This window comes from Silurus aristotelis (genome assembly GCF_946808225.1).
Source record: "Silurus aristotelis genome assembly, chromosome: 27".
Lineage (NCBI taxonomy): Eukaryota > Metazoa > Chordata > Actinopteri > Siluriformes > Siluridae > Silurus > Silurus aristotelis.
The window spans coordinates 13,734,156-13,754,670 of NC_139600.1; the positions used below are offsets into that span (position 1 = coordinate 13,734,156).

Sequence of the window (20,515 nt, forward strand, 5' to 3'; positions counted from 1 at the left end):
ACTAATTAAAGGAAGGTGTATATTTATGTCTGGTGGAAAGATAGAAAATGCAATACAATAAATAAAAAAGTATCAAAAACAGCTTTGTCTAGTTTTTAAAGCATTTCTATGTTGCTGCTGAATTAAAGCCCAAAAACATGACATTTTTATCTAAATCATTTGTTTTTCCTTTCATTTTTTTTCTTTAAACAACAACAATTTAACGACTTGTAGAGTTGTAATTATGTGTAATTCTCATGACTGTGAGACAGAAAAAATGCAACACAATGGTATTCTAACAGGACTCCTGTTGCTGACTGTTGCATAAATAAACTGGTTCATCTTCTAAATGAACAGCCAAGAGTTTCATTCTTATTTATTATAAATACATCAATTATAGCTTTATGATTTGTGAATGCAAGAACACGTGTTTGTGGCCATTGCTTCCTGGAAATTTCACTTTGCCACTCGAAGCAAAAAGCAAGTGACTGATATTACTGTGGTTTTGTTTAACGTTATCGCCTTTCCATTTGATTTCGTCGCAAAAGTTCTATTCTCACAATTCACATGAAACTTACATGCAAATAACCAAGAAGTTTTGTGTAGAGATTTTTATTTATGTTGTGCATTTCACATGTAATAAACTTTTCTGTAAGAAAACTCAAAATGGACCATAGGAGGCTTTCAGAAGCATGTGGACAGTCAAAGACATTTAACAGCTATGTCTTTGTGGGCAGAAATGAGACAGAGAGAATCAAGTGGTGACAGACTATTAGGACAAACCCAGGCAGAGAAAAAACACTTCCATGTTAAAAGCATAGAGGATGTGGTGTGGTGTTTCTGTGCAAATGGCCTGCTACTTTGCTGACAATCGTAATACACATACGTAATATACAATCGTAATAACGACACATCGGTTGGGCTTTTTGTCAAACCTTTTGAAAATGCACCTTGACTAAAGACCCCAGATTACCTGAGAGAAAGCAAAACAAAAGGAAAAAAACTCTCTATGAATTTCTATGATTGTCTGGCTTTTCACCTTGACCAGACTCTACAGAGTAATGTGGATTATATTAAATCCCAATATCATTTCAGATTTGTTAAGATGGTAGGGGTCAAGCACCAAATAAAGGGCATTAAAAATCAGAAACACAAAGAAAATCCCAAATAATAGGAAGCTATGAAACCTATAGAACTTTCACAAAGTCAAGAAAACAGCGAGACTTCATGTGGACAAGTGGATAATGTAGAAAATTATTAAAATGGGAGTCAAATGAGTAGAATTTTGGACACTTGACCATTTAAAATTAAAAATATTATTTATTTGAAGCTTTCAAACCCTGGAATATCACATGTACATAAGTATTCAGACCTTTTCCACCACCAGATCTGTGCCTTACAACAATCCTGTCTCTGAGCTTTGTATTCAGTTCCTTTGACCTCATGGCTTTGTTTTTGTTCTGATATGAATTATCAGCTGTGAGGACTTTTATAGAGACGTGTATGTGTTTCTAAATCATGTCCAATCAATAAACCTTTTCACAGGTGGACTCCAGTCAAGGTGTACAAACATATTAGCAACAATCAAGAGAATATCTGTGTCAGTGAGCACTTCTCATTTGCCGAGAAAATCCATCGACCTCACAGGTGATGCATATCAAGATGCTGATTAGACAGCATGATTATTGCACAGGTGTGCTTTAGGCTGGTCTGCTCACTAACACAGATTCAGACAGATATGTGAACAATATTTGAGAAAAATAGGCCTTTTGTCTACATAGAAAAAGTATTAGATCTTTAAATTCAGCACATGAAAAATGGGGGATATTCAGCACATGAAAAATGGGGAATATATATATATATATATATATATATATATATATATAGTATATACACACAGGTGCAGCTAAATAAATTAGAATAGCATTAAAAGTTGATTTATTTTAGTAATTCAATACAAAATGTGAAACTTTTATATTATATAGATTCATCACACTGATATATTTCAAGTTTTTATTTATTTTTATTTTTTTGATGATTATGGCTTACAGCTAAAAAAAAAAACCCCAAGAAAATATAAAAATTATGAAAAAGTTCAATATTGGAGACTCGTGGTGTCTCACTCTATTCAGCTAATTAAATCCAAACACCTGCAAAGGTTTCCTGAGCCTTTAAATGGTGTCTAAGTCTGGTTCAGGCTACACAGTCATGGGAGAAGACTGCTGACTTGACAGTTGTCCAGAAGACGTTCATTGACACCCTGGACATGGAGGGTAAGACCAGTGTTGCTTGTCACAGTCAGTGGTGGTTTGGGGAGTCGTGTCATCTGCTGGTGTTGGCCCACTGTGTTATATCAAGTCCAAGGTCAGCACAGCCGTCTACCAGCAAGTTTTTTGGAGCGCTTCATGCCTCCCTCTGCTGACCAGATTTATGAAGATGCTGATTTCATTTTTCACACTGCCAAAAGCACCAAAGTTGGTTAAATGATAATGGTGCTGTTGTGCTTGACTGGCCATTAAACTCACCAGACCTGAACCCCATAGAGAATCTATGCAGTATTGTCAAGAGGAAAATGAGAGACAAGAGCCAAAAAAATGCAAATTAGCTGAAGGCCACTGTGAAAGAAACCTGGGCTTCCATTCCACCTCAGCAGTGCCACAGACTGATCACCTCCATGCCATGCCGAATTGAGGCAGCAATTAAAGCAAAAGGAGCCTCTACCAAGTATTGAGTGCATGTAATATTGAGTACAGTAAATAAACATACTTTTTCAGAAGGCCAACAATTCACTTAAAATATTTTTTTGATTGGTCTTATGAAGTATTAAAGATTTTTGTGATGTGAATTGGTGGGTTTTTGTTAAATGTGAGCCAAAATCATCAAAATTAAAAGAAACACTTGAACTATATCAGTCTGTGTGTGATAAATCTATAGAATATCCGAGTTTCACTTTTTGTATTGAATCACTGAAATAAATCAACTTTTTAATGATATTCAAATTTATTGAGATGTACCTGTATGTATGTATGTATGTATGTATGTATGTAAATATATATATTGTTTGCTACAGTGAGCTTTGAGAAAGAAAAAAATCACTGTACAAATAAAAAAAATTTTATTCATATATTATTTTTATATGTATATATGAATAAATATTTACTGTTAGATGTCAAATCAGAAAATATGTTACAGTGGTCTTTATATACCTCAATTCTCCTTCCATCATAAACGAGATCAACTTTCACACAAGTAGAAGGAAACCGAGGGTAGATATAGAGACGATATGACACTTGCTGGAAAAATGCAATGTTGTTCATGTTTAGTAACTGCCTGGACATGGATGCAATGATTTAAATGAGGCGAGTGTGTTCATATTTTGGGAAACTAAGCAAGGCAATTTATCAAAAAACATCAATAAAAATTGCAAACTAACAAACAAACGAACAAAAAATCTAGGCACTAGTGTGATGTAGCCCGGGTTGAGGAACTGTCATCCTGACATGTTTTTTTATGCATTTGGAAATAAATAACTGAAATAATAACAAATAAATAAATTAGAACAATTTATTAGTCCTTTATTGATGCATGAAGAGCATTATTTTAGTAAGTATATCACTAATGTCACCTATTTGCATTTGCTTTAAAAAGGTTAGCTTTCTAAACATACACTTTATGGACCCGTGATGTAGGTGAGGAGGCCTGAGGGGCAGTTAGTGTTCCAATTCATCCCAAAAGTGTTCAGTAATGTTCAGGTCCAACCATGTTCACTCCAACTCATGTAAGCATATCTTAATTGAGCTGGTTTTGTGTGCAGCAGCATTGCCATGCTGGAACATGTTAAGGTCTCCTAGTTCAAGTGAAGGAAAAATGTAATGCTACTGCATCCAAAGACATTCAATACAATTGTCTGCCCCAACTTAGTTGTGGAAGACACACACATGACTGGAAAAGTCAGGTGTCCCAATAATTTTGTTCAGATAATGCATCATTCAAACATTGTTTCTTATGAGGTTACTTGTTTGTTGATATATAATAGTGTGTGTGTGTGTGTGTGTGTGTGTGTGTGTGTGTGTGTGTGTGTGTGTGTGTGTGTGTGTGAGTGCTTTTCTTCCATTTTAAATAAAGTGAAACCACTTTGGTCGAATCTCTAAGGATCTCCTGTGGCACTTTACCCTGGGTCTTTCCTTACACAAAACAGGACCAATCTAATCCAGCGCCGTTTCCAGCTGAAACTCGGTTACTTGGCATCTGTTCAGTGGCATCTGACATCTTCACACAGGAAGCTATTGATTATCTTTTCCCAACAATAATAAATGCCTCTGGCTTTTGTGTGTATACACTTTTAAGAAGTGGAAGAGTGGGTGTGTGCACTTGTGTGAACGAATTTCATAGACATAAATTATGCATTCCTAAATCGACTACAAATTGGGCCTTTATGGTTGATAGCGCCGCAAAAAATATTCTGAGTGGTCTCAGAGCAACTGGTCTTTAATCGCTGCTTTTATAATGGAGAGTTAAGGGGGAAGATGCTACTTGAGAACTTATGAAGCTCAGGCAAAGGGGAGACGTGGGGAGAGAGCGAGAGAGAGAGAGAGAAAGAGAGAGAGAGAGAGAGAGAGAGAGAGGGAGAGAGAGAGAGAGAGAGAGAGAAAAAGGCACAAGAGGCAGGACAATAACGACACACAGTTATCCTATGCAAACCTGGAGCAAGCCTAATTTAGCTTTTCCCAATTTATTCAATTATTAAATATTCAATAAAAAAAGCTGCTTATTTTCCTCTTTATCTCGGAGATGTCATCACTGTTAAAAGAAGAGATGCAGCGTGTCTTGTTCAGACCAGAAAAACAGAAACTGGTGGTGTTTATTGAGATTGAGGAGGAACAAAGTGGACGGCATTTCCTCTGTGTGTCCGGTAAGACACCTGGCTTATGTCTTATGAATTTGTATGGCTTTAATTTATATGGCTTATGAATGTGTCTTAAAATGGTTACATTTGTATTTGGGTGGAATCTTTTTAGAATTGTAATGAAAGTATAAGTTATTCCAGTGTCTCTCTTCTTTGACACAAATATCTGTAGTCTTTTATACATGCTAAAAAAATGCTTAATATACATTTTTGATATAAAATGCAGTATATGCTGGTATTTTTTTTTTTTTCTAAACATTTATAAACGTCTCTTCTGATAATTTTTTGTACAAATTTATTTTGTTTGTAAAAAGGTTCATTTGTAGGATTCTACATAAAAGGGTTCAGCCTTAAGGCTTCATGCTAATCTTATCATATAATTAATAATCAATAAAATATGAACCTGTACCTTTTGGTTTTCTTCTAACGTGTTTAATGATATTCTTCCCAACCCTGCTTACCAGCCTATTTATAATTTTAATTGATTACATGAAGAAAAAAACGATTGGATAAAATTTTGCATGTTTCTGTTTGTAGAATCTAAAAGCAAACAAGTTCTGATCTCAGTGGTGCGATGTGAGAAATTTCGTCCTGTTAAAAGTAAGAAATCACGACGTCTTGGACTGGAAGATCAGTACATAAGAACGGAGGTCTGGACTCTTGAAGAACTGACCATTCTGGATGGGAGGGATCCTGACACGGTAAGAAAACTGGGCATCTTAAATCCGATGCTTTTATGTTCCAGCCATAAGCATTGGTGAATACCTTAGTGGTGTATGCTAGATGTATCAGGGGCATTTAAACGACTGAAACACAGCTTCAGCAATTAAGACACAGCTACAACCACGTAAACAACACTCCAACCACTCAAACACTGCTCCAACAACTCAAACACCACTCAAAAAAAACAAACACCACTCTAACATCTCAAACACTACTCCAACAACTCAAATGCCGTTCCAACAACGCAAACGCCGCTCCAACAACTCATGCACTGCTCCAGCAAGTCAAACACTGCTCTAATAACTCAAACAATGCTCCAACAACTCTAACACTGCTCCAAAACAACTCAAACACCGCTCCAGCAACTCAAACATTGCATCAAAATATCACACATCGCTCAAACAATTCAAACACTGCTGAGACTACTCACAAAAAAACACACAAACAACTAAAACACGACTAAAACACCATTTAAATTTCTCAAACACAAATTTGACTTCATTGAATTTCGACTTTTCCTTTTTGACTTTTAACATTCTTGACTCTTGATCACAGGATGATTTATTTTATATATTATATATATTTATATATTTGATATTCCATGGTTGTAAATTTAGTCAGATAAAAAAAATACCAAGGAAGAATGAAAAGCTCTGTCTAAGGATTGCTTTAGTTTATATGCAGACCTTAAGGTAAGATCTGCATATAAACTGCTTTGACAGATCTCACACCTATGTGATAACCTACAGGCTTCACTGTCAGCTCCTAAAACCAAGAGCTTCTTGGTTTTAGGAGCTCTTGGTTTTAGGAGCTGACAGTGAAACCAAGAGCTTCTTTTCTCAGTAATGTTTAGTTTAAGGTTTGTTGTCATATCAACAGCGTGTGCAGCACAGTTATATGATAACAATGTGTTGAGTTACAGTTGAGACTGTTTAGCTATAAGACGATTAGTGTAGTGGTGCTTAAAGTTCTGTTTAAGCAGGTGGAAGAAGGTCAGCGAATTTGACAGGCTAAAGTGCCGCTGCATCGATCGTATTAGAGATGAAGCGTGGATTAAATCCCTCTGCTTTCACTATCAGCTGGTGGTCAAACGGCATTCGGATGATGTAAGAAATATAAATAGACCGACATGTTACTAAATAAATTGTAGGTTAGGTGTTAAAAGTTGTTCAATGTCTTTTTTTTATTCAAAATGATTGCTAATTGCTAATGGGTTTGACTTTCAATCTGCGCCATTTTTTGTTTTCTTTTTTTCTTATAGGACGACCCTTGTTTCCTGATGCACTTCGACACGGTGCGTTCTGTAAAAGCAGTGAACTGTGCTGCAAAGTACTGCCTGGCTCGCAGTCTTGTTGCACTTAGCGACTCCCGTCAGCACACTGGACTACACGTTCGGAACTTTGACTGGACGTACATCAAGCCGACGTCCATATACTCGAGCAGAGGTGACTGCATGGTCCTAATGCGGATCTGCTTCTATGCTTTCAACCTGGTGTGTCTCTCTTTGTGTCCTGTGCCTTAGGAAGGGGTTTGAGACATTGGACTCCTGCTCCTGACTCTTTCACAGAGAACATGAACAAATCCATCATCATCATCATCATAATGCAAAGTTTGGTAGAAAGCTGAGGAAACCCTTCTCAGGCTTAATGATAACCTTGTACTATTTGAAGTTTAGAAAAATTACAGGCTCCTATGATTTGTTCTACAATGTACTCTTTTGCACATATATCAATCTCGGGTCACGTTCTAGCATTGTATAGTGAATTCCAATTCCACAGACACACCACCACACTGCTAGTCTAAAAGCTCCTGCATTTGATTGATTTACCTTACATATACTTAAACTGGTAATTAATTTATTATGAAACATTATAAATGCCCATGAAATGTTTGTCTATCCTTAGCCTTGCCTTCAATTACAGTATACACTATTTGGACAAAAGTATTGGGACATGTGATTTTTCAGCCCTACGTGATTCTTTCCTGAGCTGATACCACAAACCTGGAGGCATACATGTCTTTGGATGCATTAGCATTATATTTTTCCTTCAGTTAAACTAGAAGAAACAAACCTTTTCCATTTTAACCGTTTTCCTGTGCATAAAGACAACTCCATACTTTACATGTGTTGGAGTGGAAGATCTTGAGTGGCCAGCTATAGAGCTCTGACTTCAACACTATTGAACTTCTTTGAGATGAACTGAAACACTGACCACACCCCAGGCCTCCTCACCTCATTTACATCAGTACCTGACTTTTCTTCACAAGCACACTTCAAAATCTAGTGTAAAATCTTCCCAGAATAGCGGATGGTATTATAACAGCAAATGTGGACTAAATGTGGAATAAGATGTTCAAAAAGCACATACAAGTCTTATGCTTAGGTATCAACAAGCTTTTGTCCATATACTGTATTTACCATGATATTCTCATGCATCTCCTGGGTTCAGATAACATTCTGAACTATATATTTATTATTTCTTAAATGCAATGTGACAGAGCATGTTATAAATAGCAAAAAAAATGCAAGTCATCTTTGTTGTTTGGCTTTTAAATCCAGCTACTGAGAATTCCTATGGGTTTTCCCAAGACACCGTGAAATTATTTATATATAATGTTGATCTGAATGAAGTGAATCATTAATGCTGTTATCATTCATTTCTTAAACTGAAAGCCTTAACAGTGATGTTTAAAAATAGTACTGATATGCTTTTTAAAGGTGCATGCTAGAAAAGATATCAATACTCAGTACTTAGCTTTGTCCTAAAAATAGCATCCATCAGTCAACTTATAAAATCAGAAAGAGTTCATTAATATAAAAGTGTGCTTAGTAATTTATATTTATATATATGTCGAATATGTCAAAATGCGTTAACGCAAATTTATTGTAAGGGCACTCATTTAATTAATACGCAACTACTGCAGCACACATTTCTGTTTGACCATTTTTATTACAAATATATATATTAATAAATATAAAAGAGGAGACATTAAAACCTTCAACGTAACACAAATTTCTCCACAATTATTTTTAATCACTGAACATTTGTTTTACTGATATGCCAAGTCTCATATCAAGCACCAAAATCTGCTATAATGCACACATCCGGCAATTAAAACCGTCCGTGTGGAAACAGGAAAAGTTCCGTTTGGTGTCCTGATGATTTATGTAATTTAAAACACCATAATTACTTTAAAACATTTACAAGAATATTTTTACTGCCTTGTCATCTAAAAATGTAAACATACTAGTGTAAGTAAATTGCTCAGTGCAAAGAAAGAGAAGTAATGGGAACTTGGTAATTCTATGTTCTTTTTTTAATGTGTCTAATAGACATAAATAAGTTCTTTAAAAACATCTATGACCTTTGAAACAACAACTTGAAAGGTATTAATTTAAGGCACATTTATATACTGTATATATATATATATAATAAAAAATATAGACACACACACACACACACACACACACACACACACACACACACACACACACACACACACACACACACACACACACAATATTCAATATGTAACAATATTCAAATTAGGCTAATGTGCATTATTTAGGATAGGAAGGAACAGGAGCAACACAGGAAGATTCAAAGGTTTGCAATCAAAAGATTGCACACTGTCTTTTGTCAATTCCCCACATCCTTCCATATATCCAGTAGATTTTGTTATGGTTATACAAAGTATAATTTGATCTAAACCTGAAAGTTTGGTCCTTGACCTTGCCTTTAAAGGTCTTTGGGTCCTGGAACAAAAAATAGTGGTATTTGTGCTGTGTATTGTTGTAATTCTGAGATATATAAATTAATAAAATGTTTTTGAACACTGCTGCATTTTCTTCTGTTATTTGTATTGTTGTTTTTTCTTTCTAGAGCAATCCAACAGTTTAAATGGCAAAAAAAAACACTTTATGGACATTCTGATGACAAATTTGACAATTCATGCTTAATATCTGGACACCCAGTCGCAAATAGACCCATTTTTTTGGTTATAATTATTAATAAAGGCAAACATATGAGGATGAGAAAGAGGAGAAAAAGGGGGAGTTAGTGGAGTGTGTAGACTCATTTTAAATGCAGGCCGATATGATTTCATCATGATTTGAAAACAAATAATTCAATTAAGTTTTATTTGTATAGTGCTTTTAACTACAGACATTGTCCCAAAGCAGCTTTGTAGAGAAAAGTAAGATATAAAAAACTTCCTGAGAAGTAAGGATGAAACCTTGAGAGGTTTTAAACTCAAAAGGGAACATCCTCATCTGGGTGGCACTAATTGTCCCTCCATTACAGTTCTATCATTGTTGAAGTTTACTGTTTTGTGTTAGACAATAAAATTCATAACTGTTAAAGCAAATTGAGGTCCTGAGGCTTTTTTTTTAAATATTAATTACAGTCCGAATCCATCCTCAATGTTCTTGAGTTGAATGACAGTGAGGATGGGCGATTTGGTGCTTTTGCGCATAATGTACACTAGGTGGCAGTATAAACGTTTACACCGCGACTCGCCGAATCACCACTGAAGAAGAGTTTAACGGAAGTGGAGAGTAGTTTGGCGCCGATTTTTGAGTTTGGATTGAGCCGCGTTCACATGAGGAGGAAGAGGAAGAGAATTCAGGTCTATTATTATTCTCTCCTGTTGGATTTTCCGGCTTGTTTCTCCTTAACTTTGGGATACACAACAACTTTTTTGTTTGGCCAGGACTCGAAATGTATATAAAGTCTATCATTTTGGAGGGCTTTAAGTCCTACGCGGAGAGGACGGAGATTAACGGCTTTGACCCGCTGTTTAACGCCATCACCGGCCTCAACGGCAGCGGCAAGTCCAACATCCTCGACTCGATCTGCTTCCTGCTCGGTATTACTAACTTATCACAGGTGAGGAGAACATCTAACCTGCTCCTCTGCTAACACTGCATCATCTGCTCTGCTCTGTCAGCTAGCTAACACCTCAGCGACCTTCTTCCTCCGACTGACAGTGAAAGAAAAGCGTCAAATCTCTTATTTTTCCTTTATAAACCATTTATAACACCCGACTTTGAGTCTTATGTCTATTATCGATCTATAGATAGGTATATTTCACACCGAGGTCTTCAGTGGTGATCAATCCACCTTTTAATACCCTTATTGTGACACCACGGTTATAGAAGCTACCAATATTCTAGAGAAATGCAGTATAACAGAACAGGAATCTCATACATTAAGAATAAATGGTGTACTTTTACTAAAGCAAGAAACCCAATGCACACAATTCAACACGTCTCCTTTCACTGGAGCCACAACTGCACCTCCACATACATCATCATTTTGAGACTTTCCTCATGCTGTCCAGCTTGTCTTGTAAATATGTGACCAAATCAGTCAATCGTCTGTCAGATATTGTGGGATGAAATAAACAGCTATGAAATCCACACTGATATATTTGAGATTGTGCAGTTTTCTATAGATGCCAAACGGCGTGAAAATGACACGCCAGTCTGATTGGTTAAAGCAACATGGATTTGCTACTATGTTCATTTCTGCTGGTCTTACAGCAACACGTGATGTGATTGAAGCAGAATACTGGAAATAATTATTACACGTTCATGGACAAAAATGTTTTATTAAGATGCAAATCAGTGATTCTGAGTGTAGTGTTCCCATTCAAAGATTTATGACCTGGTGCTGTTTTTGTGCTTCCTGTTTATCTTCAGGTCAGAGCATCAAATCTCCAAGATTTAGTCTACAAAAATGGCCTTGCTGGAATCACTAAAGCCACAGTGTCCATCACTTTCGACAACTCGAACAAAAAACAGAGCCCACTGGGGTTCGAGACCCACGACGAGATCACTATCACTAGACAGGTGAGTTTCTAATGTACAGAAAAACCTGTTTAAAGCCGTGATGCACACATGCCTGTAAAAATAAATACAAGTATAAACACCTGGTCATGTAACAATCGAAACATTTATTTGACATATTAATTTGAGATTTCTTTCTGACCTTGTTATCCAGTTCATCCCAGAGCTGTTCAGTTTGTTGCATATAAATAAAAGAAACATATGTCTCAAAAACTAAAAAAAGACTTGTTCAGCCACTGAACACTCCAACTTTACAGCTTTAACTGCTGCTGATGCTCTAAACTGTAGTCAATAAACCTCCTGTGCTTTTTATTACAGGTTGTGATCGGTGGGCGGAATAAGTATCTCATCAACGGCGTGAACGCAAACAACATGCGAGTCCAGGATCTGTTCTGCTCCGTCGGGTTGAATGTCAACAATCCACATTTCCTCATAATGCAGGTTATATGCTCATTTTTATTTTTTTACATTATCTTGCAAACTGAAGGGTGTGAATTGGTTTTAATGTATTTTTATTTATTACTTTTTTTTTAAATAGGGGAGAATCACTAAGGTCTTGAATATGAAACCCCCAGAGGTGAGGTGGTGAATTCATCTGTTTGTTTGTTTTAGCTGTTCAAATGCATTGTTTTTTTTTTTTTGTTTGTTTTTTTTTTATATATATTTGTATGTAAATACTTCTTTATTTGAAAAATAAAAATAGATGGTATATTGTGAGTAAAATCTTTCATATGGTCTAGATTCTGGCCATGATTGAAGAGGCCGCTGGTACCAGGATGTATGAGTGCAAGAAGATCAGCGCTCAGAAAACCATTGAAAAAAAAGACGCGAAACTGAAAGAGATTCAGACGGTGTGCTTTTTTTCCCCCTTCTTTTCTTTATTGTCTTTTTCCGCGTGTGTCATGAGTTGCGCTTCATTTGCTTTGTGTGTTTTGACCCCTGTAGATCCTGGATGAGGAGATCACCCCTGCTATGGAGAAACTGAAAGAGGTTACTAAACCTTTTTCATTAGTCTTATTAATTTGATTGAATTCTCCCGAACAGTGAGTTCATCATCATTCTCTCCCCTCCCTCAAAAAACACTCTGCAGGAGCGTGCTTCCTATTTGGAGTACCAGAAGCTGATGCGCGAGATCGAGCACCTGAGCCGGCTGTACGTTGCGTGGCAGTTCGTGTGTGCCGAAGAGACCAAATTAAAGTCGGCTGAGGACCTGCAGCTGATGCAGAGTTCCATCAGCGAGCTCCAGAGCAGCATGCAGAAGAACGCCGACCGCATCCGTGAGCTCAGCGAAGAGATTAAAGTGCTGGAGAAGAGCAGGGACAAGGTAAAGTAGCAGCGGACGGCTTCCATATGCATAACGTTATAAACGTAATCACCGTCTTTCTTTGTGGAATTCATGAAGTGTCTCACACATGTACAAAGGCAGGTGTAGATTGTAACTCTAAAACGGAGAACGTGTTTTAATTGAAAATTATTGAATTAGACAACAATTATATTTGAAAATGTGCAGCACTGATATCAGTATTTCTGTGTGTGTGTGTGTGTGTGTGTGTGTGTGTGTGTGTGTGTGTGTGTGTGTGTGTGTGTGTGTGTGTGTGTGTGTGTGTGTGTGTGTGTGTGTGTGTGTGTGTGTGTGTGTGTGTGTAGGAAGTGGCAGGTGTTCTCAAAACTCTGGAGGATACTGTGGCTGAGGCCCAGCGAGTGGACACTAAAGCTCAGAGTGCTCTCGATCTAAAGAAGCAAAATCTTAAGGATGAGTTAAAGAAAAGGAAAGAACTCATCAAAAACATGGAAGAGGTAATGCATCCGTATGGACATTTTCTTGATTTCCACCAATGTGGAAGGCCCTTGGCCCTCACTAGCTCACTATTTTTGCAGCAAAATATGGGTCAGTATGAGAGTCACAGTTTGTAATGCAATTTTTATCAATCATATATTGCATTAGCTTAACACCGGGGTTTTGCTGTACAGGTTTTAAACCCAACATTGCTTTCTTTTACAAGGACAAGAAGGTGTTGTCAGCGAAAGAAGGCGAGGTGGCAAAGGCGGCGGAGCGGCTGAGGGCCGTGCAGGAGGAGGGGCAGAAGGACGCAGAGGAACTGGAGGCGGCCCAGCAGCACTTCAAGGCCGTGTCTGCCGGCCTCTCGGCCAACGAGGACGGTGAGGCGGCTACGCTGGCGGGTCAAATGATGACCTGCAAGAACGACATGAGCAAAGCAGAGACGGAGGCCAAGCAGGTAAGATTTTCACCAAACCACAAATTGAACTTGTGTACAAAAATTGTTCTTAATAATAATAAAAATGCTTTTTGTGTCTTTTTTTAGGCTCAAATGAAGCTGAAGCATGCTCAGCAAGAGCTGAAAAGCAAGCAGGCCCAGGTGAAGAAGATGGACAGCGGATATAAAAAAGACCAGGATGCTTTTGAAGCTGTGCAGAAAGGCAGAGACAAACTGCAGGCCGAACTCGAGAAACTCAACTATGAAGGTTTTGATTAACTTGCTGTTGTCCTTTTGTCAATGGCTCAGTGTTTGTTTGATACTAACACTTGCTTGTTTGTCAGATGGTCGAGAGGAGCATTTGATTGAACAGAAAAGGCAGCTATCTCGTGAATTTAACAACCTACGGGAGAAATACGAGTCCTTCATGGGACGGTTTCCTAACCTGCGCTTTGAATACTCGTAAGTACTTGTGGATGAAACGCAAACGATGACATTGTCATATCTTCCACCCCTAAACTATATCATAACATGGTCTGTGTGTGATATGTTTCATGATATATAGATATTAGGGGTGCAACGGATCACAGTAGATCTGTACAGATCATGAGTCACGATATTGCTTTTTTTTTTTATTTTTTTTTTTTTTTATATAATTTCATAAATGCACAGAGCAGTCATGTGTCACATGAACGGGATAGCATAAATTAGCATAAATAAGATTAGCATACATTTTTGAGATGAGTTTAAATAAATAAATAAATAAAGTAAAATCCACAGGTGGTATTTTCAAAATTGCCTAAAGAGACTTTGATGCTTGGCCTCCTGAATACAAGCACAGTATCACAGAAAAGTGTGTTTTGACACGGTGTTCCACAATACCGATGTTGTATCACCTGTTCTTTACTGGAAGGCATCTTATCTCCTAATCTGATGATAGTTAGATTGTCTCTGTTTGGAGTTGAATTCATGTGTTGTAATTTTGCAGGAATCCTGAGAAGAACTGGGACCCCAGTAAAGTCAAGGGGCTGGTGGCGAATCTCTTCACGGTGACTGACGTGTGTAACGCTACAGCTCTGGAAGTGGTGGCAGGGGGTCGGCTCTATAACGTAGTGGTAGATACCGAGGTGAGTTTGAAATGGACTGTTCTGAAATAATTTTTACCCAGAGAGAGCTGGACTCTATGAACTGCCAGCTTATAGTTTATGTACTTGCTCTACTCTTTTTTTTTATTTTTTTATTTTTTTATTTTGGTTGCTCAAAAGTGTTTTAAAATGATTTTTCAGGTAACCGGAAAGAAACTTCTGGAAAAGGGTGAATTGAAACGCAGATACACCATCATCCCCTTGAACAAGATCTCTGCACGAACCCTCGATGATGGAGTAGTTCGCACAGCCAAAAACATTGTAATGAACCTTTTAATTATAACAACCATATTCATTGGGTTGAATATTTCTGTACTTTTGCCAGCAGAGATAATAATTTTCTCTAACTGTGTAAGGTGGGAGAGGATAACGTTCACACGGCTCTGTCTCTGGTCGGTTACCCGTCTGAGTTGCGTAAAGCCATGGAGTACGTTTTCGGAACCACGCTGGTGTGCGATACTCTGGACAACGCCAAGAAAGTTGCTTTCGATAAAGGTGTCAGCACCAAAACCGTCACCCTCGGTGGAGACGTGTTCGATCCACAGGGAACGCTGACTGGAGGTGAGCGCTGGAGAGAATGTGCTGTAGGTGCTGACTGAAAGGTTCTTTTCTAGATAACTAACGTGTACCTTGTGTTTAGGCGCTCGAACTCAGACTGCCTCGGTGCTCTCTAAGCTGGCTGAGGTGAAGGAAGTACAAGACAAATTAAGGGCCAAAGAGGCAGAGCTCTCTACGGTGGAAAAGGAACTCGGCAGCCTCAAGGGAACCGCTGAAAAGTAAGCATTTTATATCCCTTCAAAACGGTAGAAAGTATAGACAAGCAGCTATCATGAATAATTTATTTATTACCCTGTAAGCCACCACCATCATTTAGGTCTCCTGAGGTACCTCATATGACTAGCTAACAGATTTGTGTTTCGTCTTTGTGGAAAGCCTAGACACTCTCGTCTCTCTGTCTATCTAAGAGAATGAGCAGTTCAAATTTTCTGTGAAAGGTATCGTCATCTGAAGCAGCAGCTGGACCTGAAAACTGAAGAAGCTCAGATCCTGGAAACCAAACTCCAACAAAGCTCCTTCCACAAACAACAGGAGGAGCTTGAGAACCTCCGCAAGACCATTGGTATGTATACATGTATACATGAACAGAATCTGTCAAGTCTGTGGAAGCTGCATGTTGATCAATCAGATCTTCTGATCATATTCATCACTTTAATGCTATAATGTACATTAATAATGCAGTGCATTGTAATGTACCCGTCATGACATGCCAAATGATTCGATCTAGTTTGCTATCGATTTTACTTTTTGTTCTGAGTCAAGTTTCATTTTCCTGTGTTTAGAGGAAAGCGAGGAGACGCTGAAGAAGACGAAGGAGGTGCAGAAGAAAGCAGACGAAAAGTACAAAGTCTTGGAGAACAAGATGAAGAATGCAGAGGTGGAGCGGGAGAAAGAGCTGAAAGCAGCGCAGCAGAAACTCAACCAGGCAAAAAGCAAAGCAGATGCCTTTAACAAGAGACTAAAAGAGAGACAACAGGTACCATTAGTCCTAAACCAAAATCATTGTGGTTCTAGCAGTTAGATTGTTGTACCACCTTTTTTTTGGGGGGGGTTCCCTTTAAATGCACTTTATATTATTGTTGGCCACACATTGAGATTTTAATACTCTAATCAATATGGGCATGGATGACAAATACATGCTTTATGCAAATGTGTGTTTATTTTTTAATGAAACCATATTCAACATAGCGCATGAAGACAAAATATTCTTGTAAATGTTTTAAAGTAATTAAGGTGTTTTAAATTACAAATGGAACTTTTGCTGTTTCCACACGGACGGTTTTAATTGCCGGATTTTGGTGCTTGATTTGAGACATGGCGCAAAACTAATTTTAGCTGGAGTTTATTTTTGTATATCTAAGTAAAGAAAGGACGTTGTGAATAAATGTGTTGTGATGAAGGTTTTAATTTCACCTGTTTTATATTTATTTTATTTTTTTATCAAATTGAAATCATGTTAATTTTGACAGCCCTAAAATATTATATATATATATATGTATGTATGTGTATATATATATGTATATGTTTGTGTGTTAATGTCTGTCTTTGCTGTGTGTGTGTGTGTCTAGGAAGCTGATGCTGTGGCTTTGGAGCTTGAGGAGCTAAAGCGGGAGCAGGCGGGTTATGAACAGCAGATTCAGGCTGTGGACGAGGCAATGAAAGCCTTACAGGAACAGATCAGTGCAATGACCACTGAGGTTGCAGCCAATAAGGTACCAATATGCAGATCATTTATTTAGGAAAAACATGCTATTATAGAGAAGGATGTTCTTTCTAAAAAATGATACAAGTGTGAAGTAAAACAAGAGTATTACATGCTTAGAATGAGAATAATAGCAGGAGGAAAAAAGAAACAAGGAAACATGACGGCACGCTGAAGTAAGAAATATGCGTGTGTAGGATGCGGTGCGAAAAGCGCAGGAGCAGCTGACTCAGCAGAAAGAGGTGATCCTGGCCCAAGAGCGAGATATCAAGGGGAAGAGTGAAGAAGCCAACCGGTTACGAGAACGCAACAACGACGCTCAGCTCAAAATCAAAGAGCTGGAACACAACATCAGCAAGCATATGAAGGACAGTGCAGATGCTGCCGCTAGGGTGAGTGTATGACCGGGGCAGGTGTGTGCGGTGTCTCATCACTAATTACCACTTTCTGATTACTCCTTCACACACACACACACACACACTGTCTTTTTCTCCTATTCCCAGCTCACTTCCTCTTTCTCCTGATTCATCATCATTAAAGCAGGTTGTTTCAGTTGATACAGCAGTATGTCGTCCACATCCACTTTAAATATTGACTATAATCTGTAGATATTTTCAGGGTTTCTGCAGTGTATTAAAGTTTAAAATGTAAATTATATGCCTTAAAAACTCTTGAAATCCCTGTTCTAGGTATTAAAAACATTTTAAACAGGTTATCATTTTCTTATGTCCATGTAACACAACCTCTAATGCTCATTAAAATGCTCACGCAGCACTTTAGACTGTTTTTGTTTTGCTGCTGTCGTTTCCATGGTGGTGTTTTTTTTTTTTCAATAGTCCAACTATAATTTTGCTACAAATAACTACATAAACTACAAATGAGACCAACATGCAACAGCCAATCAGCTTTTGTTATTGGTACAAATCTCTAACCCAAACCCAAATCTCTCTCGGCTTGTACCACAGACGTAAAGCGGATTTAATTTATAGCTATGTGGAAGTGCAAGTTAAGTGATCCTTGGCTTGAAAAAAATAAATTTGTCATATAGAACTTAAATTTCATTCTTAATGGTCAAAAAATTGTAAATTTGACTTTGTGACACCTACAGAAATCCTGTATTTTGTGTAAATATTAAGATCATATTCGGAGTTGTTCTTACAAAATACTTACACAAGCTGATCAATAGACCTGCAGTCTGTCTGCTTCTTTACATCCAGCATTATTAGCATACTTGTATTAAAAGGAATCGATATACCTTGGTAGAGTGCCACGGTCTTTCCTGATTTTTAGGAGAAACCCCTGGTGTATATAAGATATATATATATATATATATATATATATATATATATATATATATATATATATATATATATATATATATATATATATATATATATATATATATACCTTTATTCATCCCACAGTGGGGAAAATTCTGAAGCTCATGTTGACTTATTCATGCCTTAGTGAGGATGTACATATGATGTGTGTTTTCCGGCATCACGTAGGTGACGCGCATGCTGGCCGAGAACGACTGGATCTCATCCGAGCGCAATCTCTTCGGCCAACCCAACACCGCGTACGACTTCAAGGAGAACAACCCTAAAGAAGCCGGTCAGAGACTAAAGAGACTGGAGGAGACCAAAGACAAGCTGGAGAGAAACATCAATCGCAGAGCCATGAACATGCTCAGTGAGGCTGAGGAACGGGTATGAACTTTCACCTCGGCGTGGCTGATCAGATGTACATCGCTGTTACATTTCAGATCTGAAATATTCATAAACGTGTCTGTTTAACAGTATAACGATCTGAGAAAAAAGAAGAGGATCGTTGAGAACGATAAAGCAAAGATCCTGGAGACCATCAAAGAGCTAGACCAGAAAAAGAACGAGGCGCTCAACGTGGCATGGCAAAAGGTCAGAATTTATATACAACCGATATCCTGTCGTGAACATGAACCTATAAATGACCAAACGTGAAATTTGTGTGTGTAGGTGAATAAGGATTTCGGATCCATATTCTCCACGCTGTTGCCTGGAGCAGATGCTCGTTTGGCTCCACCTGAGGGCTGTGGTGTCCTTGATGGCTTGGAGTTTAAGGTTGCACTCGGAAACACCTGGAAGGAAAATTTGACAGAACTGAGTGGAGGACAAAGGTCAGGCAATAGATATTATCCAAATACTACATCCAGAATCTGACATTGGTTTGATTTCGGTTGACTTGATGGAGTTTGGATACAGGGGCATCGCCATGCTGGAACAGGTTTGGGTTTCCAAGTTCAAGTGAACGCAAAATTTTATTATACCGTATCCAAAGACGTCCTGCACGATTGGATGCCTCCAGCTTTGTGGTAACAGTGTGGAGAAGAACCACATATAGCAGGAAAGATCAGGTGTCCCAATACTTTTGTCCGATAAGAGAATTCTTGTCATTTTAATGTTTGTGTGTGTTTCTTTTTCCAGGTCACTGGTGGCCCTTTCATTGATTTTGGCCATGCTGCTGTTTAAACCTGCGCCGATCTACATCCTAGATGAAGTGGATGCTGCTCTTGACCTCTCGCACACACAGAACATCGGGCAGATGCTGCGCACACACTTTACACACTCTCAGGTTTCATGTTAAAACCCTCCCACTAAAGACTGTAATGTTCTAGAAAATAGCATTTATATGACTAATATTTAGTTGTTGAATATGTTCATTCTTTTTTTTTTTTTAGTTTGTGGTTGTGTCGCTGAAAGACGGCATGTTCACCAACGCCAACGTTCTCTTCAAGACCAAGTTTGTGGACGGTGTTTCTACAGTCACACGCACGACTCAGAGTCATGAGGGAAAAGTTCTGGCCCAGCGTGCACATGCCAAAGCCAAGACTAAGGATAAACGCCAGCGTGAGCTGCTCGCCAGTTAAACACACAGTCGCAGGACACGCAAATACTCTTAACTTTGCTTCTTTATTCTAAACGCATATGTATACAGTTTTCTTTAAACAATTAGCATATTTGCTCTTAACCAATTATTTCAAAAAATGTAAGTTGTGCTTTTGACTGATCTAAAATAGTGCGCCATTGTTTTAAAAGTTTTGACCAGCAAAAGGTATCATCATGTAACAGGTAATCATAATGTACACTGCCAATGTTTATTATTATTCATGGGCACATTTTTTTTTGTGTGTGTACAGTGTTTATATTTTCTATCCTGCATTCTACTTCATTTATCTTGCCTTTGTTTAAAATGTATTTTATCTATTCACTTTTATACTCTCCCTACTCTCATTTCTACTTCTATAAGATGCATTGTTTTCTTTCTTGTTTGTTATTTTGCAATAAACATGTGCAATTGATTAAACCTTTTTTTTTTCCCCCGGTATGTAATTTACAGCTCTATTTTGATGCATGTGACTAAAGTCTTAAGCTTCCGTTAGCATGTGAGTGAGTCTGA

At 37.9% G+C, this 20,515-nt stretch overlaps 2 protein-coding genes across 3 annotated transcripts; both read left to right on the top strand.

Annotated features, from left to right (window-relative positions):
- The first annotated feature begins 1,485 nt into the window (after nucleotides 1-1,485).
- On the top strand, nucleotides 1,486-9,447 carry exoc1l (exocyst complex component 1 like). Its single transcript, XM_083533053.1, has 4 exons — nucleotides 1,486-1,540; nucleotides 4,771-4,891; nucleotides 5,423-5,586; nucleotides 6,870-9,447. The coding sequence occupies exons 2-4, from the start codon at nucleotides 4,771-4,773 to the stop codon at nucleotides 7,128-7,130; spliced, it is 546 nt and encodes a 181-aa protein (XP_083389179.1). The 5' UTR covers nucleotides 1,486-1,540; the 3' UTR covers nucleotides 7,131-9,447.
- A 700-nt stretch (nucleotides 9,448-10,147) lies between these two features.
- Nucleotides 10,148-20,422, top strand: smc2 (structural maintenance of chromosomes 2). Of its 2 annotated transcripts, XM_083532761.1 has the most exons (25): nucleotides 10,148-10,237; nucleotides 10,322-10,497; nucleotides 11,313-11,462; nucleotides 11,778-11,900; nucleotides 11,998-12,036; nucleotides 12,200-12,310; nucleotides 12,405-12,449; nucleotides 12,550-12,783; nucleotides 13,107-13,256; nucleotides 13,463-13,696; nucleotides 13,784-13,943; nucleotides 14,020-14,137; nucleotides 14,664-14,802; nucleotides 14,962-15,081; nucleotides 15,177-15,381; nucleotides 15,461-15,596; nucleotides 15,816-15,940; nucleotides 16,161-16,354; nucleotides 16,947-17,090; nucleotides 17,278-17,472; nucleotides 18,589-18,789; nucleotides 18,880-18,996; nucleotides 19,075-19,235; nucleotides 19,543-19,690; nucleotides 19,797-20,422. In XM_083532761.1, the coding sequence occupies exons 2-25, from the start codon at nucleotides 10,330-10,332 to the stop codon at nucleotides 19,983-19,985; spliced, it is 3,606 nt and encodes a 1,201-aa protein (XP_083388887.1). In that variant the 5' UTR covers nucleotides 10,148-10,237; nucleotides 10,322-10,329; the 3' UTR covers nucleotides 19,986-20,422. The 2 variants fall into 2 exon arrangements, with proteins under 2 accessions (XP_083388887.1, XP_083388886.1); XM_083532760.1 differs by having other exon boundaries at nucleotides 10,159-10,497.
- Nucleotides 20,423-20,515: the final 93 nt, after the last annotated feature.